At 30.4% G+C, this 17,887-nt stretch overlaps 2 protein-coding genes and 1 long non-coding RNA gene across 9 annotated transcripts in view; all 3 read right to left on the reverse strand.

Moving 5' to 3' along the window:
- The window catches only part of LOC105348579 (uncharacterized), a 47,972-nt gene extending 46,477 nt beyond the window's left edge, over positions 1-1,495 (reverse strand). For 2 of the 6 annotated variants that reach the window (XM_066070479.1, XM_066070474.1), the window contains exon 1: positions 1,203-1,495. The gene's annotated coding sequence lies outside the window, so the exon portion shown is untranslated. The remainder of the gene's footprint in view (positions 1-1,202) is intronic. The other 4 variants (XM_066070483.1, XM_066070490.1, XM_066070487.1 and 1 more) reach the window with 3 other exon arrangements.
- Positions 1,496-5,075: 3,580 nt separating this feature from the next.
- LOC136271188 (uncharacterized) lies at positions 5,076-5,775 on the reverse strand. Of its 2 annotated transcripts, none has more exons than XR_010709057.1 (3): positions 5,759-5,775; positions 5,452-5,575; positions 5,076-5,090 (listed from the first exon to the last, which is right to left on the reverse strand). It is a non-coding gene; the product is annotated as an uncharacterized lncRNA (long non-coding RNA). The 2 variants fall into 2 exon arrangements; XR_010709052.1 differs by having other exon boundaries at positions 5,079-5,093.
- A 447-nt stretch (positions 5,776-6,222) lies between these two features.
- Positions 6,223-17,606, reverse strand: LOC136271172 (uncharacterized). The gene is made up of 8 exons (XM_066070572.1): positions 17,448-17,606; positions 14,923-15,150; positions 14,165-14,419; positions 13,424-13,561; positions 11,399-11,536; positions 7,858-7,995; positions 7,580-7,711; positions 6,223-6,506 (listed from the first exon to the last, which is right to left on the reverse strand). The coding sequence occupies exons 1-8, from the start codon at positions 17,503-17,505 to the stop codon at positions 6,502-6,504; spliced, it is 1,092 nt and encodes a 363-aa protein (XP_065926644.1). The 5' UTR covers positions 17,506-17,606; the 3' UTR covers positions 6,223-6,501.
- Positions 17,607-17,887: the final 281 nt, after the last annotated feature.

The raw sequence follows: 17,887 nt of genomic DNA on the forward strand, positions 1-17,887 counted from the left end.
ATAGACATCAGTATAAAAATATAAATATATGCATTGAATGGTTATTTCTGGATGTCGTCGGTCCTATAACAAACACACCAAGCGGTGCAGACAAATTATCATACATGACTAACGTTTGGTGTGTAATAGGACCGACCACAACCAAAAGTATCTAATGCTTACTTAGCTTTCCAATTTATAACAGTGTTGGCTATCGCCACATTTCATTGGCTTGTTCGTTTTACTAGAACAAACATTATGTAACACAGGAAAAGACAGATATTATCCCCCATTGATCTCATCATTAGTGCGGAAATACGTACTTAAGTTGAAAAAAAAAAAAACCTTGGCATGCGGTGCCTAGCTAGTTTGGGCATCTCGTAACTTAATTTCATATCTTAAAGCGTTACCATGATATATATCTGACTCCAAAATTAGGCATTAAAATTTATCTTGATAAATGTGTATTCCGCCCAAAGGAAATCCAACCTGACCAAACAAATCACAATTCCTCCACACAAATCATTTTCCAAACAATGAGATAAGATTATTTGTTTAAGCACTGAAGATTCCTAATTAAATACGAGGAATTCATATCCGGGCAACCCGCGCGGATTTTAAAATCTCACTTTTATTTTTTAGACAGTTTTGATCCATAGGAAGTTACATTATAACAAAAAATGGTGCTCTCGATTTTATATATCACGATTAATACAAAACAGTGGAGTCGCAAAATAAGTAATCGGGTAATAATATTCTGTTCGAAAAAAATATTTATTCTATCTGACTAAATACTTGTTAGTTCTAAGACATCGAAACGAGTTTGCACACTGCAAAAGTAACCCTGAAAGTCTGTGCGTAACGAAAGAAACAAATTTTATAAATGCAGATAAAAATATTTGTGGCTTTGAGTAGATCCCAGATTTTAATATAATATCTCCCCGGAATGTTAATGGTGTGAAAGTACTTGGTTAATGTTAAATCACTATCAATGATGATAGGAAATCGTTTTAGTCACAACACTATGAAAAAAAAATAATATCGGAAAAAATGAATCATATCGTGGTGAGTTGCCTTTAAAAAAAACCAATTAAACAATTAAATATTATATCATCTTTTAAATGCTTCATTATCACTGGCAACAAGTTTGTAATTCCTCCAAACAAATATATTTTATGAGCCTGGTCCTTACACGCCACCGTACTGTATAAAGTTCTACTCACATTTTCCTCAAGTTAAATCCCCATAGGACCTATCAATCAAATTTCTGACACATCAGTTTCATATTTCGATTGATAAAGAACTTTGAATTGTTGTATCTATAGATATAACCGGGACAAAAGACTGGCCAATTCAAACCTTAGGAACTAGATCTATCAACATTACTTTTGATTGTTGACAATCTGGTAATGTTACGGTAAGTTCTAAGTGCAAACATTAATGCTGAAAAAGTGGTTTGTAGACACAGGCAATTATACGTCAGTAGAATTACACATGTTTTGGAGAATTTTTGGAGAACTCTGGATTTTGAAGAAAAAATAATCCTGAAAATCAAAAGAATATATAAGTACCCCGGCCGTATAATGTGTATTTACTGTTGTTGTGTAATGGCATTGATATAGTTTACAACACGTTAACGAATAATATGCAATAGAGCGAAACGTCATTGCTAGCTAATATGGAAATCAATCTAATGTGTAAAATAATCACTGAATGCAGAGTCTGCTGAACAAATCTGTCGATCAAACGGTTTGAATTGAGTTATCTTTGCTTTATTTTACAAATTTGCATTTAATGTTCCTGTTTTAAATACTTCATGTTTTAGGAAGAAATATTTACCAGATAAATATTATAACAAACCTCGAAAATTATTTATTTCAGATAATGAAATCGATAGAGTAAATATCAGCAATCATGGTTGTTGATTTTTTAAATTTTTTTTTCTTGTTTACCGCAATACAAAAAATAAATAAACACAAAAAACATAGCATACAAATATAGCAAAAAACATTAATAAGTCTAGTTATATTCTGTTGCGGACCCTTTCTGATTTGACTGGGGAACACTTTTCAGTTGGACAACAATTTACATAATTAAACCATTTTCATGGTGATGTACATGAACATTTTATGTTATATTTGATAGGAATAGATAATAAGCATTGTAGATTTTATCTTGTAAGAGTTTTATTAAACTGAGTATGAAGGTAAAAATATTTCACATACAAATGATATATTATCAAAACATTGCCGTATAACGGGTAATTTTTACTGCTGTAATTTTTTACGAATTTGTCATAAAATAGGGTGATTTGAATTTTTACGCGTTATTTTTTTACGAATTGGACATGTCCGTAAAAATTAAAATCATCTGTGGTAAAATGGGAAAATTTCACCGTGACTTTTTTACAGTTGACACATACATATGCAAATCAGAAAATCGTTTTTCTGTTAACGATTCCATATATTTATAGCTAGGGATGTCAAATTGGTCAATTTTTATTACTCGGTTACTCGGACGTTTTTCCGATCGAGTACCCGGGTACTCGGTAAGAGTGTAAATAAATATGAACAAGTACATTGATAACTGTAAAAACTTTTGTAGAAATTCCTCCTTATGTTTAAGACAAATGTGATTTAACATGTTTGTTGTTCCCCCGTATAGAAGCTAGTTTACTAATATTCTAAAAGAACTGAAGATTCAAAAAACGTAAAATATCAGCTGATATTTTACGTTTTTTGAATCTTCAGTTCTTTTAAAATATTTCCAGACCTTTGAAGTTTAGGTCTGTTCAATTTCTCCACTGTGTGCTATCTAATTTATAAAATAGACTATATAAACGACGATGTTCACTGAAAACAAATCATTAAAGTAAGCCAAAAATAAGGATAGAAGACAGCCAAAGGTGAGAAAAGCTATGTAACAGGTACTTGGTCACGATAATTACTATATAAACACTGCCACAGGCGATGACGGTCATTTAGCATATTTAGAGGCGTAGGAAATCCTAATAACTGTATGTACAAGTGCAATGGACGTTTCAAGTTTTAAAAACGATGTTTTAATGCATTAATGAATAAACTTAGAAATATTAAATAATATACATCCGAGTAACCGAGTACCGATTTTAGTATTCAATACTCTGACGTTCGATCGAGTACCCGGTTAACCGGGTACTCGTTGACATCCTTACTTTATACATTTACCTTTATTTCACATATGATATACACTTTACTTAATCCTATTTATCTGGGTATCATCATTGATGTACACCATGTGCTCGTCTCAGTACGATTTTACCGGGGAAAAAAGAAAGACAACTCCATTTCAAAAAAAAAATTCTCTCTCTCTTTCTTTCTCTCCCAACCAAAAAAGACATCTAGCTACTAACGTGGATTTATACGTAGTTTTAAAAAATACTCAAGACTGACTGAAAGTTCTGAACTGTTATCACCACCTGACCAAAAACGCCGAAATATACCTACATGTACATGTACATGTACAGCCGTCAGGGACTGAGCTGAAGGTCATGAACATTACTCTCATACGTACGATGTAGAAATTTACGTGCAGTATTTTTTTACTTCTGTGAAAATTTACGCGTTTGATTTTTACGGATTTATATAACTCGTAAAAATTAGTAAAAATTAGCAGCACGTAAAATTACCCGTTATACGGTATCTAGTTTTAATTTTTTCTAAAGATAGTGGATATACAATGTACATGCAGATTACATTTGTAAGATAAAATGAAATTCATTAAAAAAGCGCAATTATTTACCCTCACTCCTTTCTTGTAACAAAAAGTATTGCTTCAATATACAGCGTTACACGTAAAGGATTGATAAAATATATTGGTTTTAATGACAAAGTAAATGTTACTGACATTTTAAATAAAAGTATATTGAATAATTAGAAAGTATAGTTATAGTAATCGTTTGTTGATCTGCTGTGACTGTGGCTAATTCCTGGTAGTTGTAGTAGCTGTACGACGTTCAATATGATTGATATAATTAATACTGAGATAGCTGTTACCACGGCATACCGGTATGTAGAAGACTTTCCGTCATCTTTAACAATTTTTTTGGAAACAATTGTGTCATGCATGATAATCAATTTATGGATATTATTCATCTTCCAGACTCAAACAAGAGCAATATTTAGCCCATCACACAGATTTGTAAATCATTTTTGTCATTCTGAACTACAATTTTTAAAAAATGTGCTGAATGTATGAAAATCTTTTAGCCGTTGCTATATTTGTCACATAGGCAGGACAAGTAAGCAAGCAAAGAAAGTATTAAGCCGACTGAATATGGAATAAAACAGTGCTTATATAAACATGTTCATTGTCTGTAAAAAAAAAAAGGAATGTACTTTCCAAACACTGTTATCCTTCCATCCACTTTTGCAACCGTCTTTACATGTTCCTAGTTAGTACATATTTTTTATCAGTGCAATCTGTTATTGTCAAGATAGATTTGAATTGATATATAGCTTTGCTTCAGGCTGTGTCAAAACCATACATTATAAAAAGTTTATTCTTACTTAATCTATAATACTGTTTACATGTATATTTTTGCCCCATATAAGTTTCTCCCTTCTTTATCTGCAAATATTTTCTCTCCATCTTAAATTCACTCAAACATAGTTGTGTTCTTAAAGAGATAGTTTGAGACATTAAAGTGCGCATAGTCTTAAATTAACCCGCTGACGAGTGTGAAAGGGGCGAATATATAACGGGCGGTGAATATCTCCCTGTATTCAGCAATACGTCTAAAATGAATCGATTTTTATATCGACCAAGGCATTCTCGACATATCTTGCATACAAGTGTATGCGCAAGTGTATGCATGAGACACAAAAATGAAAATGTTTTTAAAAGTGAATGTTCCAGCGAACATATTTACAAACAATACAAACAAAATATGTCAGATTGTTAGTGGTGACATAGTTATCGTTCATCGATCGGCAGTGACTGTGTTTAATTCCTGGTAGTTGTCCTCAGGTCTACTAATAACTAGCGAATCGTATCCACTTATATCCGGTGTAAAAACGTGTTCATTTTTGGAGTGTTCACATGTTTTGTTCCTGTTTCGCTTTTTCTTCTGTCTTCTTTGGATATAAGAATGTAATATAGCATTGATAAAATCTTTCAATTTACTTAATAAAAATAATTATTTTGTAGAAAATTATTTTTTTTTTTACAAATAATAAAATTTTACTACAAACATATTTCTTAATAGTTATTTTTATATATGAATTGATTTTATTTAATCAATAGAAATTGGAGTACCGTTTGACATCAGTTATAACCCATTTTACCAGATAAGTATTACTTTAATTATAACAAAAGGAGTGTTTACACATTTTTAAAGTGGAGATCAATTCTTTTGAGTGCATTTTTACACATCAAATGTGCTACTCATATTTAAATAAAATAAAATGAAGTGAATGATAAAATAAAACTTACCGCAGTAGAAGTTTGTAGAGAAGCTGAACGGCGTTAATCATAATGGATAAAATTGCGACAGAGAGAGCTGCTATGCCTATAACAGACAGGTTTGTAGACGTGTTTCCGTCATCTTGAACTGAAACTGCAAAATTGTGGTATCATTTATTACACGTGCAATAAATTCATTGATTTTTATACCTCTATATACTTCTTAATAATAGCCAAACTCGACCTCTTGTGGTCTTAAGTCATCAGAATACCAATGATAAAATTGCTTACAATGCATTAAAAGCTATTATTTTACTGTAAAGCTCCATGCGTATACCTTCAAAGCACTCGTCTTATAAGCGTTATAAAAATATATGCCTAATTAACCATTCTTTATCCGACATTTACTTGGTTTTTAATTGAATACATCCAACTAATTATTTCACAAACAGAGTAGTCAATGTAGGATAAATATTATAGATTTTGAAGTATCTATTTTTATATAATGTTATAGGTAAATCCAGAACAAAAGTCACAGTGGTCGGATAGAATATAGAAAACTTAAATTAAAAAAAAAACCAAAAAAAAAAAACCCACAGTTATAGTAAAACATATTTATTTGTCATTTGATTTTTTTTCAAAACGGAATAATTATCCGTATGACTTATTGAAAACATTGTAAGTTTAACCTTGTGTTTTTTTTTTTTTTTTTTCCAAAACACAATTCTTAATAAATATTATTATAAAATAATTTGACAGTTTTCTAAAATTTGCTTGGAATACGCGAAGTCTTTAATTTGTCAACGAAAACAAGGGCGCAAAAAGTGTAAATACAAATGTGCAAGCATTTCCTTGTAAACAATATGTATTCACATACATGTCTTTTTCTTTAAAATGCATAACATTTCCTTCAAGATATGTCAGTCCAAACAAAAGTTTAGTCGGGTTTTGTCAAAGTTGCATTTTTTCCAAACACTTTATTTATTGTAATTTAAAAGTAACTTAACTTTTTGATTTGTTGATTTGTGATCATTTAGGCAATTCATTTGAAACTCTTTCAGTTGTTATACAATCAGCAAACTATTCTATACAAGAAAAACAATTACAGTTTTTTATTTTAATCATATTTGAAAAAAAAATAATGTAACCTTGTCCATGTATCTGTGAGGGAATTATTCATGTAATACATTAACGCTTTTATTTTTATATTTCTAATATTTACATTTTAGACCGATATATAAATTTTTAAATGAACATTTTTTATATAGAACAACTAGTTTGCGTTCGCTTTTTTGAAATCGGGATCCTACATTAAATAACCAAAAGTAAGGATATCTACACAATAAAATGATTTCTTTGGTTTTTCAAGCGGGTTAAGAAGGTGGCGATATCGCCGAAAAGAATCTGCAATGATCGCTAGAATAATTTTATTGTTTATAATTATATCTTTGTATTAATAAATTATCAAATTCATCGTAAAATGTAAGTTAAATTAACTAAATTATAATTGTTAATGTACATCAATACATTAGATAAAATAAAGAGCCAAATCGACTTTTATTGAAATTTTAGTATGACATCATCATGACTATTTCGTGCCATCCGTAAATGCCTAATGGTTCTTGAAAAAAAGAATTTTGAAATTTTTTCAAAATTTTTCATTTATTTCTAATTATCTCCTCTTGAAAAAATGTGTGGCCCTTAATTTTCACAACTTCGAACTCCTTTGCCTAAGGATGATTTGTGTAAAGTTGGTTGAATTTGGCTCAGTAGATCTTGAGATGTTGAAAATGTGAAAATTTTACGGACGGACAGACGGACGACAGACAAAATGTGATCAGAAAAGCTCACTTGAGCTTTCAGCTCAGGTGAGCTAAAAATCATACATGATGGATGTAAATATACATGTATTTTTATAAATGTCAAAAATAGACCAGTAAAATATATTATTAATATCAGCATTACTTTTTTATGGTTTTAAAATTACAAGGGTGAACATCTGACTTCAGTCAGCTAAAATATAACTGATTGATAACTAATGGAGACTTTATGGTAATGTTCTGTTTTCAGTCGCCTTAAAGACCTTTCAATTAACATTCAGTTAACTGCGTGGTATGTATCCATCCTGTCAACTAACTCAGTCACACGTTAAACATACCAGATTGACAATAATTTCCTTTCCATCCGGGACGACATCCTTTATCGCAGACACCATTAAACATGTTGCAGCTTATACAAGTTGCATTGCATTTTTCTTGACAATTAGGGCCAAAAAAGCCATCAGTGCATTCTGAAATAAAAATAACAATCAAGAATATAAATGTTTATTTTGAAAAAAAGCTAAAAATTATATCGTTTGTTGAATAATTACGAGAACACTAAAGCTGCAATTAACAGTGATATGAACAGTATGTAATAACTAAACCACAATCTCACGTTGTTTGCACGTATCTCTTTGATAGCCTGGAAGACATCCCTGTAAACAAGTTCCATTGAAGCGACTGCAATCCGTTTGGTCAAAACATTTTCCGCATTTAGTCGTACATCCTTGTCCATAATAACCTTTATCACACTCTGAAACAAATTGGTGTGTTTACAGTTATCATTTTGTAATAACAACATATTCCTTTTTGGTTATATCCATTAATTGAATCTACTACATGTATCATTTACGTGTGAAATATTCCCTTTTTGAACTTTTATGTAAAGATTAAATTTCAGGTGTGTAATAAATGCGTTGAAAAAAATCCATTTAAATATTAAAACACTTACCAATGTAAGCACTCAAATTGTTGGATACATTTCAAAATAATAGTTTACAGTTTTAAACAATACAAAAAAAATCTTATAATGTGTATATTTGACCTTGTTTTCATTTAATACCCCAATAGGAGAAAGACAATTTTTAAACCGTGTTCATCTTGATGAGATTTATTGATGCACTTTGTCTTCTAAAACGTTAATTTTATTGTTTATTTCATGTGAAAATATATATTATGTACTCAATTGATTGATCATCTCAACTTTTTAATATAGTTTAATCTCTTAAGGTGGCTCTATACACCCACAGTTTACTTCAATCATAAATAGAAGACCACAAAACATATACTTATCAAATACTAAAATGACGATAGGGATACTATTGGTATTTTTAACGATTTTTTTAACGTTTTTTCGTGTTTTTGTAAAATATATTTTTTCTGAATTAACTATAAACAAATTGAGAGAAATTTTGTTGTCATCTGATGAATATTTCCCTCGGACACGTAACAAAATAACACTTCTTAACATTCAAAAATGTTATTATTGCAATTTTTTTGTATTACCCCAAACCATAATTTATCATATTTTCTTTCTCTGTTGACAAATTATCTGAAAAAGCTGCTTGATGTTATAAGAAAATGTATTTTATTAAATGTGACATAAGAAATTGAATGAAAATCTTTGCATATAAACACATTTTTTTTTAAATTTTATTTCGTATGAAAGTTCCTCAGGTAAGAGTTATCGTTCCTAAGTCCCAATGCCCAAACACCTTGGGAACTTTTCATTTCTGAGTTGAAGAAATTTCCTAAATATCATGTTGGAATGATAAATATGTACATATCTCATTTTAGGCCCATATAAGTGAATATTTATGCTTTAATGCAAAACTAACTCAAATAAATAAAGGGGAAAATTAATGAATAGGATTTTTGTATTCGAACCTGAGAGATATTCAAAGCCACCCTCCCATCCCCTTAAGGTGGTAAGAAACATCTGTCGATAATAATGTGGATTAATATATATTATAATTGAAAACCTTCACCGGTTAAGAATTTTCTTTCACAGTATTCAATCAAAAATACGTTTTAGAAAAATTTGGAAAAATAAAATTTTTATTGTCCTCATTAGGATTCGATCCCATGACCTACAGGTATGTAGTGAATCCACTAACCCACTACGCTACGTTGTAATATATCGGTGAAGAGAAAAAACTATTTAAAAAATTATACTTGATTTTATTGTATATTTCGATAAATAATACGACACAGCGTGAAGGTTTCAGATACCACATTACTTGTAAGCAAAGAATTTTCCAGTTTTTACATTAAATGTATTCACTGACAGTTAACAATTTTTTTCAAAAGAGCGGTCCCCATACAAATCGCATCAGTTTCAATCAGCCAATACCGGAATTGCATGCTTCCAGATTCACTTTTTAGCGTACTGCGTCATCAATAAGTGGTGTATAAAGTCACCTTAATATAGTACGAATTGATTAAGACAAAGAAATTCCAGACTGAAATGATTTAGGGTTTACTTGTATAAAAATATACGCGATGGCACCCATGTTGACAAATTAAAAAAAAAAGAAGCTAGCAAACAAACAAACCGAACACAAACCAAAATGAATAAAATATAAAGGAAATTTGTTATAGTAAACTCAATGGCAAGGAATACCAATTTAAAACAATCAACTTTAGGTTGGATTAAAAAATTATTGTAAAAGAAGTGGTAAAGTATGTCCATAAAACGCCCTATACAGTATAGCAGATCTTTAGTTTGATCTTTCTAATTGAATGCCTTTAATACGGCAGGTCGGTTTGAGAAAATGTTTAAATCTTAAACTCAAACACCCGCCAATCTAGCCTCTAACAACCAAAATAATAAAAAAAATAAATAAACAATTTTATCGTTTATATAACCAACTCTTTTTCAGTTTTTCCTATGAATTTTTTCTAAAAAAAAATTAGCTTATTTGTAAGTTAACGCTAGGTCTAAACCAGTTAACATGTAATAAATATGGAATGACCACTCAATAAATTTTTAAAAAGTCTATTGACTTAGGTCAATATATACTTATTTTAAATGTCAAACAAAATCTTAATTGATCACTTAATGTACACATATTAAAAATCATAAGTCCAAAAATAGGAATCATAGCATACTGGAACATTTTGCATTATAGATATTAAGAGTGGTTTTGGAAGCAAATTGATAGTTTTCGGGGCGGGGGTAGACTTATTAAACTCTTGACTAGCAAAAAAAAAAAAAAAATGAAAATAGGTGTCGTAGGGTCTTGTATGAATAAATAACGCCGAATCCCTGGTACTGATTTCAGCTATACACTGATTTTTTTTTTTGAAGATTGTATATTAATGAAGAAAACTTATAAATACAAACACACTCACACTCACAATCAGTTACACAGTTCATACGCAACATTGCAGGGTAATTTAGAATATTTTGATAAAATGAATTAAAAGTAATAAACAAATAATTTATTTCAATTACAAGGTAAACGGAAGATTATCCAGATATGTTGTCACAAAATATATGAAATATCTTACAGAGGTAAGGTTAAGGTACACTTCACTGCTTCTACCATGACGATAAAAGTCGTGGGATTCGGGATTTGGCGGGATTTACGCTATTTATAGTGAGTTAGTAAAGTCATGCATATTAATGACGTCCGACGCTTTTGCAAATATGTGCAAATAAGAACTTCGATAATGTTATACATGTACTACTTCATTGATTATCCCTTCTAAGCAAATTAATTGAATTGAAACTAATCATTTCAAGGAATGGATGGATTCTTACGTTGGCAAACGTCTTTTACCTGATAATTCTATTTACAGTTTTGTCAGAAGTAGTTTAAAAAACAATCGTAGACGAAAAATTACTCAGGGAATTTTTATAAATCGCAACTATGGGTAAGTGACAAAGAAAGATCAAACTTAGATTTATTGTTGACTTCAATATAATCCATATCAAAATAAATATTCAAACTGCTATTTCTCATTTAAAAATTAACCTTGGTCATTAGTTCGTTACCACACAACCTCAATGTCAGAAATCAAGATATAAAACATTTTTGTTTATCTTTGTTAAATAATTTTTTGCAGAAAGTTTTTTTTTCTTTATTAAAATGATGAATAGAAATAAATGTCAAGAGACGTTTCGAATATATCCCTGATTACATGTAACTGACCTTGATCACACATTTGACCTTTGTACCCCGCCTCACACCCCTGTGGGCAAGTCCCGATCACGTGGTCACATTGCGTCTTGTTTACACATTGTCCACAACTCTTTTGGCATCCGTCTCCATATTTTCTATTATCACATTCTGTAACAGAGAAACAAAGGGTAGAATGATCAGTTTTGAAGCTAAAACGAAGATGCTTGTGATTATTGCTCGCCATTCTGAACCTCTTTAAAACGTTTTTAAAATTTTTGAAACGAAAAGTGTAGGGAGATAAAAATGAAATAAGAAAAAACATGATATATTTAAAAACAGACATTTTGCGAAAAGAATTCATTTTTCTTCTTCTTAAATTAAACAGACAGCAAACACTATCTTCTACATGAAACGTATTACACAATTTTATGTAATGTGATTTATTAAATAAATGAAAAGAAATAGCCAAAATGCTTTATCATCTCTATCAAAATAACAATTCCTTACTCTGATATAAGTGATTGCTGAATATTATTTATAAATATGTGCTCTAGCTATTGAAGCAGTCTTCCAAATGTTATGTATAATATGTTTTTATTCTGTTTCTCATATTAAGGTAGTTCATCCATAACTAAAGCGAGTTTAACTATTTTGTTTGATCTATACTATATCAAATACGTATTTTAAAGTTATTATGAGGCTGATTTAAACCAAACGTAGGTGTGTGTATGTAGTCAATGATATGAACTTGATGCACTTAAAACATTTTTAAAAGAGTTGTCTGCCCTTTTGGAAATTTAAAAGAAAAATCAATTTCTGAAAATATTTATGGTAAATTATCATTTTTTAGCATATTCGAAGACATGGAAAGCTTTTGCAACTTTTTACCATGAAAAAAAAATTAGAGGAAATAACTTATACTAAAAATATATTTCAAAATGTATTTTCCCCATAGAGTTTAATGTTAACTTCAAAAACTGAAGAAAAAAAATAATATTTAAATTTATTTTTAATTTCAAATGCGAATCTTTATGAAATCCCTTATACATATGCAAGTTTCTTGGCATATTTTTTTCTTAAAGGACGAATCAATAATTATGAACATACCGGGTATATGTAAAATGACACATGATGAAGCTCTGCCATTCCGTCAACTGAATGTTAACTATATGGTCTGGAAAGGTGACTGAATGGCACAGATATGCCATTCAGTCACTTTTGAGTTACCTTTTAGTCACCTTTCAATTGACTGAATATCACAGATTCATCCTGTGTGAACAATTTGGGCCTTCTTCTAAATTATATCCTTTTTTTATTTTCGGAAGGGGTTATTAGGGAGTATATAAAAGTTAAGATGTAATTTTTTGAAATGTCATATCGTAATTATTACGCACCTTATTAAATATCAAAAGATTAAATCTTGACTAAAAATATCAATTTTTTTCTCTAAAAATAAAGTTTGCATTACAAAGATTTAAACATTAAACAGTTCATATGTCGAGTAAATTGATTGGGAAGCTTTGAAAACGGATTTTCAATACGAAAAGTAAGAACTCTAACAGGCTAGTTTTCAAATGTGATTTTGTTGTTCTTAAAAAAAAAAACCTAAAAGGTATGCAATGTTTTATTTCTCGGCAGACTTCCAACTGTAATTTAATACGATGAATGGATCTGAATAGATTAAGACTACCAAGTATATTTTGAAATAAATATATATAATTTGAACATTCTTAACATGAAAAATGATGCTACAATGCTAAGTTTTGTATTTGTTTGATTATCGTAACACTACATATGCTTTCATTGAGGAATATACTTAGATGAATTACAATAAAAAAATCATTGGGGACAATAACATTGACAAATGAAACAATGCTTCAATGCTTTTAATGTTGGTTCCTATGATAATGGTGATAATAGAATGATGATAATGATGAATACTATATAAAGTATATGCAATTTGGAAAATAATAACCTTTCACAAATGATAATAATAATTGAACATAAAGAATAACAAAGAAAATACTTTTAGAGACTTTAATTTCAACTATTTACCCAATTCACACTGGTGTCCCTTGTACCCAGGCTTACATCCCCCCTGACAGGTGCCCGTCTCGATGTGACAGTATCCACAGTTGACGTCAGGACAGGGAGTAGTGCAATTGATACCATAGTAACCAGGTGTTGGACATCCTATAATTAATATAAAGAAAATTTCAATACAAGTAATCTCAGTGTAGGAATAACGTTATAATACAATCCTGAATAAATTGATATGTTTGTATATTCATTTTTTTTTCGACCGAGAATGAAGACAGGAGAATCCTTCTCCTCCTAATAAGATCACAATGAATATGTAATTGTAATTCTGAAAATGCAAACACGACAATTTGTTATATACATTTAGCACTCATTTTAGTATATGAGTTTATTTAATCGAATTAGAGAGATTACCAAAAACATGACTTTTGGGAAACAAATTGCATTTTTTCCCAAAAGAAACATTTCTCGCTTTTGTTTTTTTTTTAGTTTAGACTAAAACAATGTGTGTAGACAGACTAATATAACAGATAAACAAGTATGCAATAAATTGTTTACCATAGACTTGATTAGTTAGACGACTGTGTAAAATTTTAGTGCAATTTGTTTGGGAGAGCTCTATGTGACAAGAATTGCATCCCCCCCCCGCCCACGAGGAGTCACATATCTCGGGTGTATTATGTGAGTTTAGGCTAAACATATGTTTGATAGACGGTCTAATATTACATAAAAAATAGTAAACATTAAATTGTTTACCATAGACTTCAACTTCACAGAGGTCGCTAAAGGCGTATTCAGAATAATCACTAGGATAGGTAACTCCTGGTAGTCTCTCGTTGTAGTAGATGACGTATTGACCATGAACAAAGCAGGTGGTGTTAAAGACAGCTGGTATCGTGCTTCTTGTGAAGTAGGTGTCTTTATAGCAAAGTTTTCCATCTGACAATTTAGTTGTGTTTGAAATGTATATAGAAAATCCCAGAAACCTCGCCGTATATCTGTTTGATGCATCTAAAATAATCAATAATATTTTATTTTATATTAAGTTACCTTCTTTGTATTTTTCACAAAAAAAGAGCAAGAGTCGTTAGAGCAAGAGTCGTTTTTTTTTTTTAATTTTGGTCAAATAATTTAAAATGGTCAATTGTATACATCTTTTGAACGATGCAGCGATGATTCACAACTCGGCATGTGATAATAACAAGAAATTACACGAATATCTTGATTTGTACGTGTTTTTCCTCAAATTCTGCCATGTTCAGGTTAATTGTGAAGATTTGGGTGACAAGTATATGAAATAATAGTTTAATACAAAATATATATGTAAAATCAGTAAAAATGTATGCATAACAGATAATGTCCAACTAATTTTCTATTTTATGAGCTTTTATACGTGTTGCAAAAATCATGATATAGCAAAATATTTGTTCATGCACGTCTCTTTCTTTTTCTTATTACATTGATTTTCATAACTAAAATTAGTATGATTAATGAGAAGTATCTGAGATACATACCCCAAGGTACATTGTCCGTCCTGTAATAGATCCGGATGTCGTGGATGCTGCGGGTACTAGTCAGATTTACCCACCATGTAGCGGTGCGTTTTCTATCAGCTGACATTGAACACTCTCCTCCAAAACCCATCAAGTTTGATTTGCGTCCATCCACAGCATTGCCGGCAGTTACGTTAGCATGGATGTATATATTGTCCTCAAATGCTGGTTTATGTAGAGCCAAATTAACTGTAAAAATGTTTAGATCCACGCTATCAAGGCCTGTTTTTGTTTTTAGCAAAATTCGGTTGCTCATGCATGTCGAAATAATACTTCATATTGCAGGAGGAATAAGGAAGCATATTAAATTTACAGTTCATGTAAAACCGCAAAATAAAACATCCTTGTTAATAAAAAATATCCAAAATTTAACAAAAAGTAGACCAAAAACAATCAAAGTATTGTGGTACTCAAAACCGGGCTCGTTATATTCATCATTATGCACATTTGGCAGTAAAGACTCTCTCTCTCTCTCTCTCTCTCTCTCTCTCTCTCTCATGACAACAGAGCGTCAGAAAAGGATTAAATGTTTGAGTGACCTATAACAAAAATATGTCTGTTTAGTATAAAAAATAAACAGTGCATTGTTTTTTTAAACAAGCAGTTTAAGATCAATCCCGAATTTCTTCAATGAACCATGGCTGATATTTTCAAACAATGGAGAAGGAAATCTCATTCTGGAAAGTAACAATAGTTTTAATTTCATGATGATTTTAAAATATGACAATATCACAAAGCTTAAAACTTACAAAGTGATTTATCTAGGTTTCATATCATTTGGCTATTTTTATTTATAAGACAGATTGGTTTTAACTTATTAGAACATTAAAATTAGGAGTTATAGTTCATTTTTTTTATTATTGGGTATAAAGTAATATTATAATTTTATCAAAAGGCAACAGGGTTCGGATCACAAACTTCTAAGTCTCGTTTATTTTACACTATGATAAAACAACGGGGCAGACCACAACGAATATCAGAACAGAAGACAAGCACAATGCTAATTAAAATACTTACTCTTTGCAAGCTACCATCCAAACGAATGCAAAGTTATAAGAAATAGTTACGTTTGTCCAAATTCTTTTTTTAAAATTAAAAATAGGTTACGATATGACAAAATGAAACAAAACTGTATACGCAACAGGAATGAATGCGCGGGCATAGGTCAAACTGACATTTGAGGAAAGTTTAATTCAAATCAGAACTAAACTCATCTAGCTGCAATTTTTTTCTAATAAAATATGTTACTTCGAATTTACTCTCTCCTTTCCTGTGATACGTAAACGCACATTGTGAGTATGATTAAACAATCTCATACTATTGGAAAAAAGGAATTTGATTAAACAAATGAAAAAAACGAATCCCTTTGTTGCTCTTAACTTTTTGTTCAAATTACTTAACACTTATAAAAACAATGTAATGTATGCAATGTTGCAGCTCAGATCGGATGTTCTTATGTAGAAACGTAGGGACAAGTAGAATATATATACAGAGACATACATGCACAAAGAAATGGAGAATTCAGTCAACGTGTCAAGTTTCAATATCACAATGGCTCAGTGGTTAGAAAGCACTATGGACCAGATACGTTAGACTAACAATTTTACCACCTGTTACATATAGTCGATGATATGGGTGTACACGTTAATGTAAACAATTGAAAGTAATGAGCAAGGTGCATAAGGTGATGAGTTTACAGTTGATATATGCATTATATGAAAAGGACTAACAGTGTTGTCATGAAGAAGAATTGATTGAGGGACAAGCAAAAAAAATAACATTACAAAGGGATTTTTCAAATTCACTTAGTATTTGAACAGGAATTTTATCAATTTATTGTGTTTCATTTAAAGTAAGTATGATATTTGTGGAACATATTATAATTAAAACGAGTATACCACTTCAGGACGAAACCGTTCATTTTAAGCTCCATAATGTTGGGGTATAATAGCTATCAATTCAAAAAATATCGTTATTAAACTACAAGCATACAATATGTAAAAAAAAAACTATATTCATGTTAAAAAACCAGAAAGAAACGGCAGATTGGAGATAACACCTAGTTTTATTTATCCTTAAGTGTACTGTACAATTATTTAATAACAATGGGTTATTGGGATTTTTTTTTTTAAATTAAAAAGTTGACAATTTGATGCACTGCCAAAATAAAAGGTTAGCAAAAGTTTATTGAAAAGCATTTATCTGCCGTCTGCGACATCGGAAGACATTCAGTTGAATGTCACATTTTCTTTGTCATTATGTGGTTATTTATCATTAACCGTTCAATTCATGAACATATGTATCTACGTTTTAAGGAAAATATATACATCAAACTTTATATTTAGACCACCACTCCTGTTAGAGGATGAACTATAAAACCACTTTACTCTGGGTTTGTTCATTCAACTTCAATATATCAGAGGATTACTTAAAAACTATTGATGATTTTGTGAAAATATGAATTTTAGTGATAAAATTTTACTTACCGTAAGCAGAACAACATGTCAACAGGTATATTACAATACAAAGAAACACTGCCGCCATGTCCTCTTGACGCTAAAAACAAATGCATAAAATTCAACAAGGAAGTTCATGTGAATTGAAAACTTTAAGAAGGACCCACTTGCATTACAAATATACGCTTATACTGTTTTCTCCACATGGACTATTTCACACACAATACGAGAGTTGTTAGAAAAATTTACAGACACAGTGTTTACGGAAAAACCACCGTGCACTTTAAAGGATGATTTGCGTTTTATTAAATAATCATCAATTGAAAATATGAATGCCAAAAACTAGATGATTTTCATATATTAACAGCGATGTATGAATTGAATTGACTGAGTACTGTTTCATAATTTCACGACGTCATGTGACGACAAGCAACTGGTTGGCAAACCTGTCACGTTAATCTTTTTTCAGG

This window comes from Magallana gigas, chromosome 1, assembly GCF_963853765.1.
Source record: "Magallana gigas chromosome 1, xbMagGiga1.1, whole genome shotgun sequence".
Taxonomy (NCBI): Eukaryota; Metazoa; Mollusca; class Bivalvia; order Ostreida; family Ostreidae; genus Magallana; species Magallana gigas.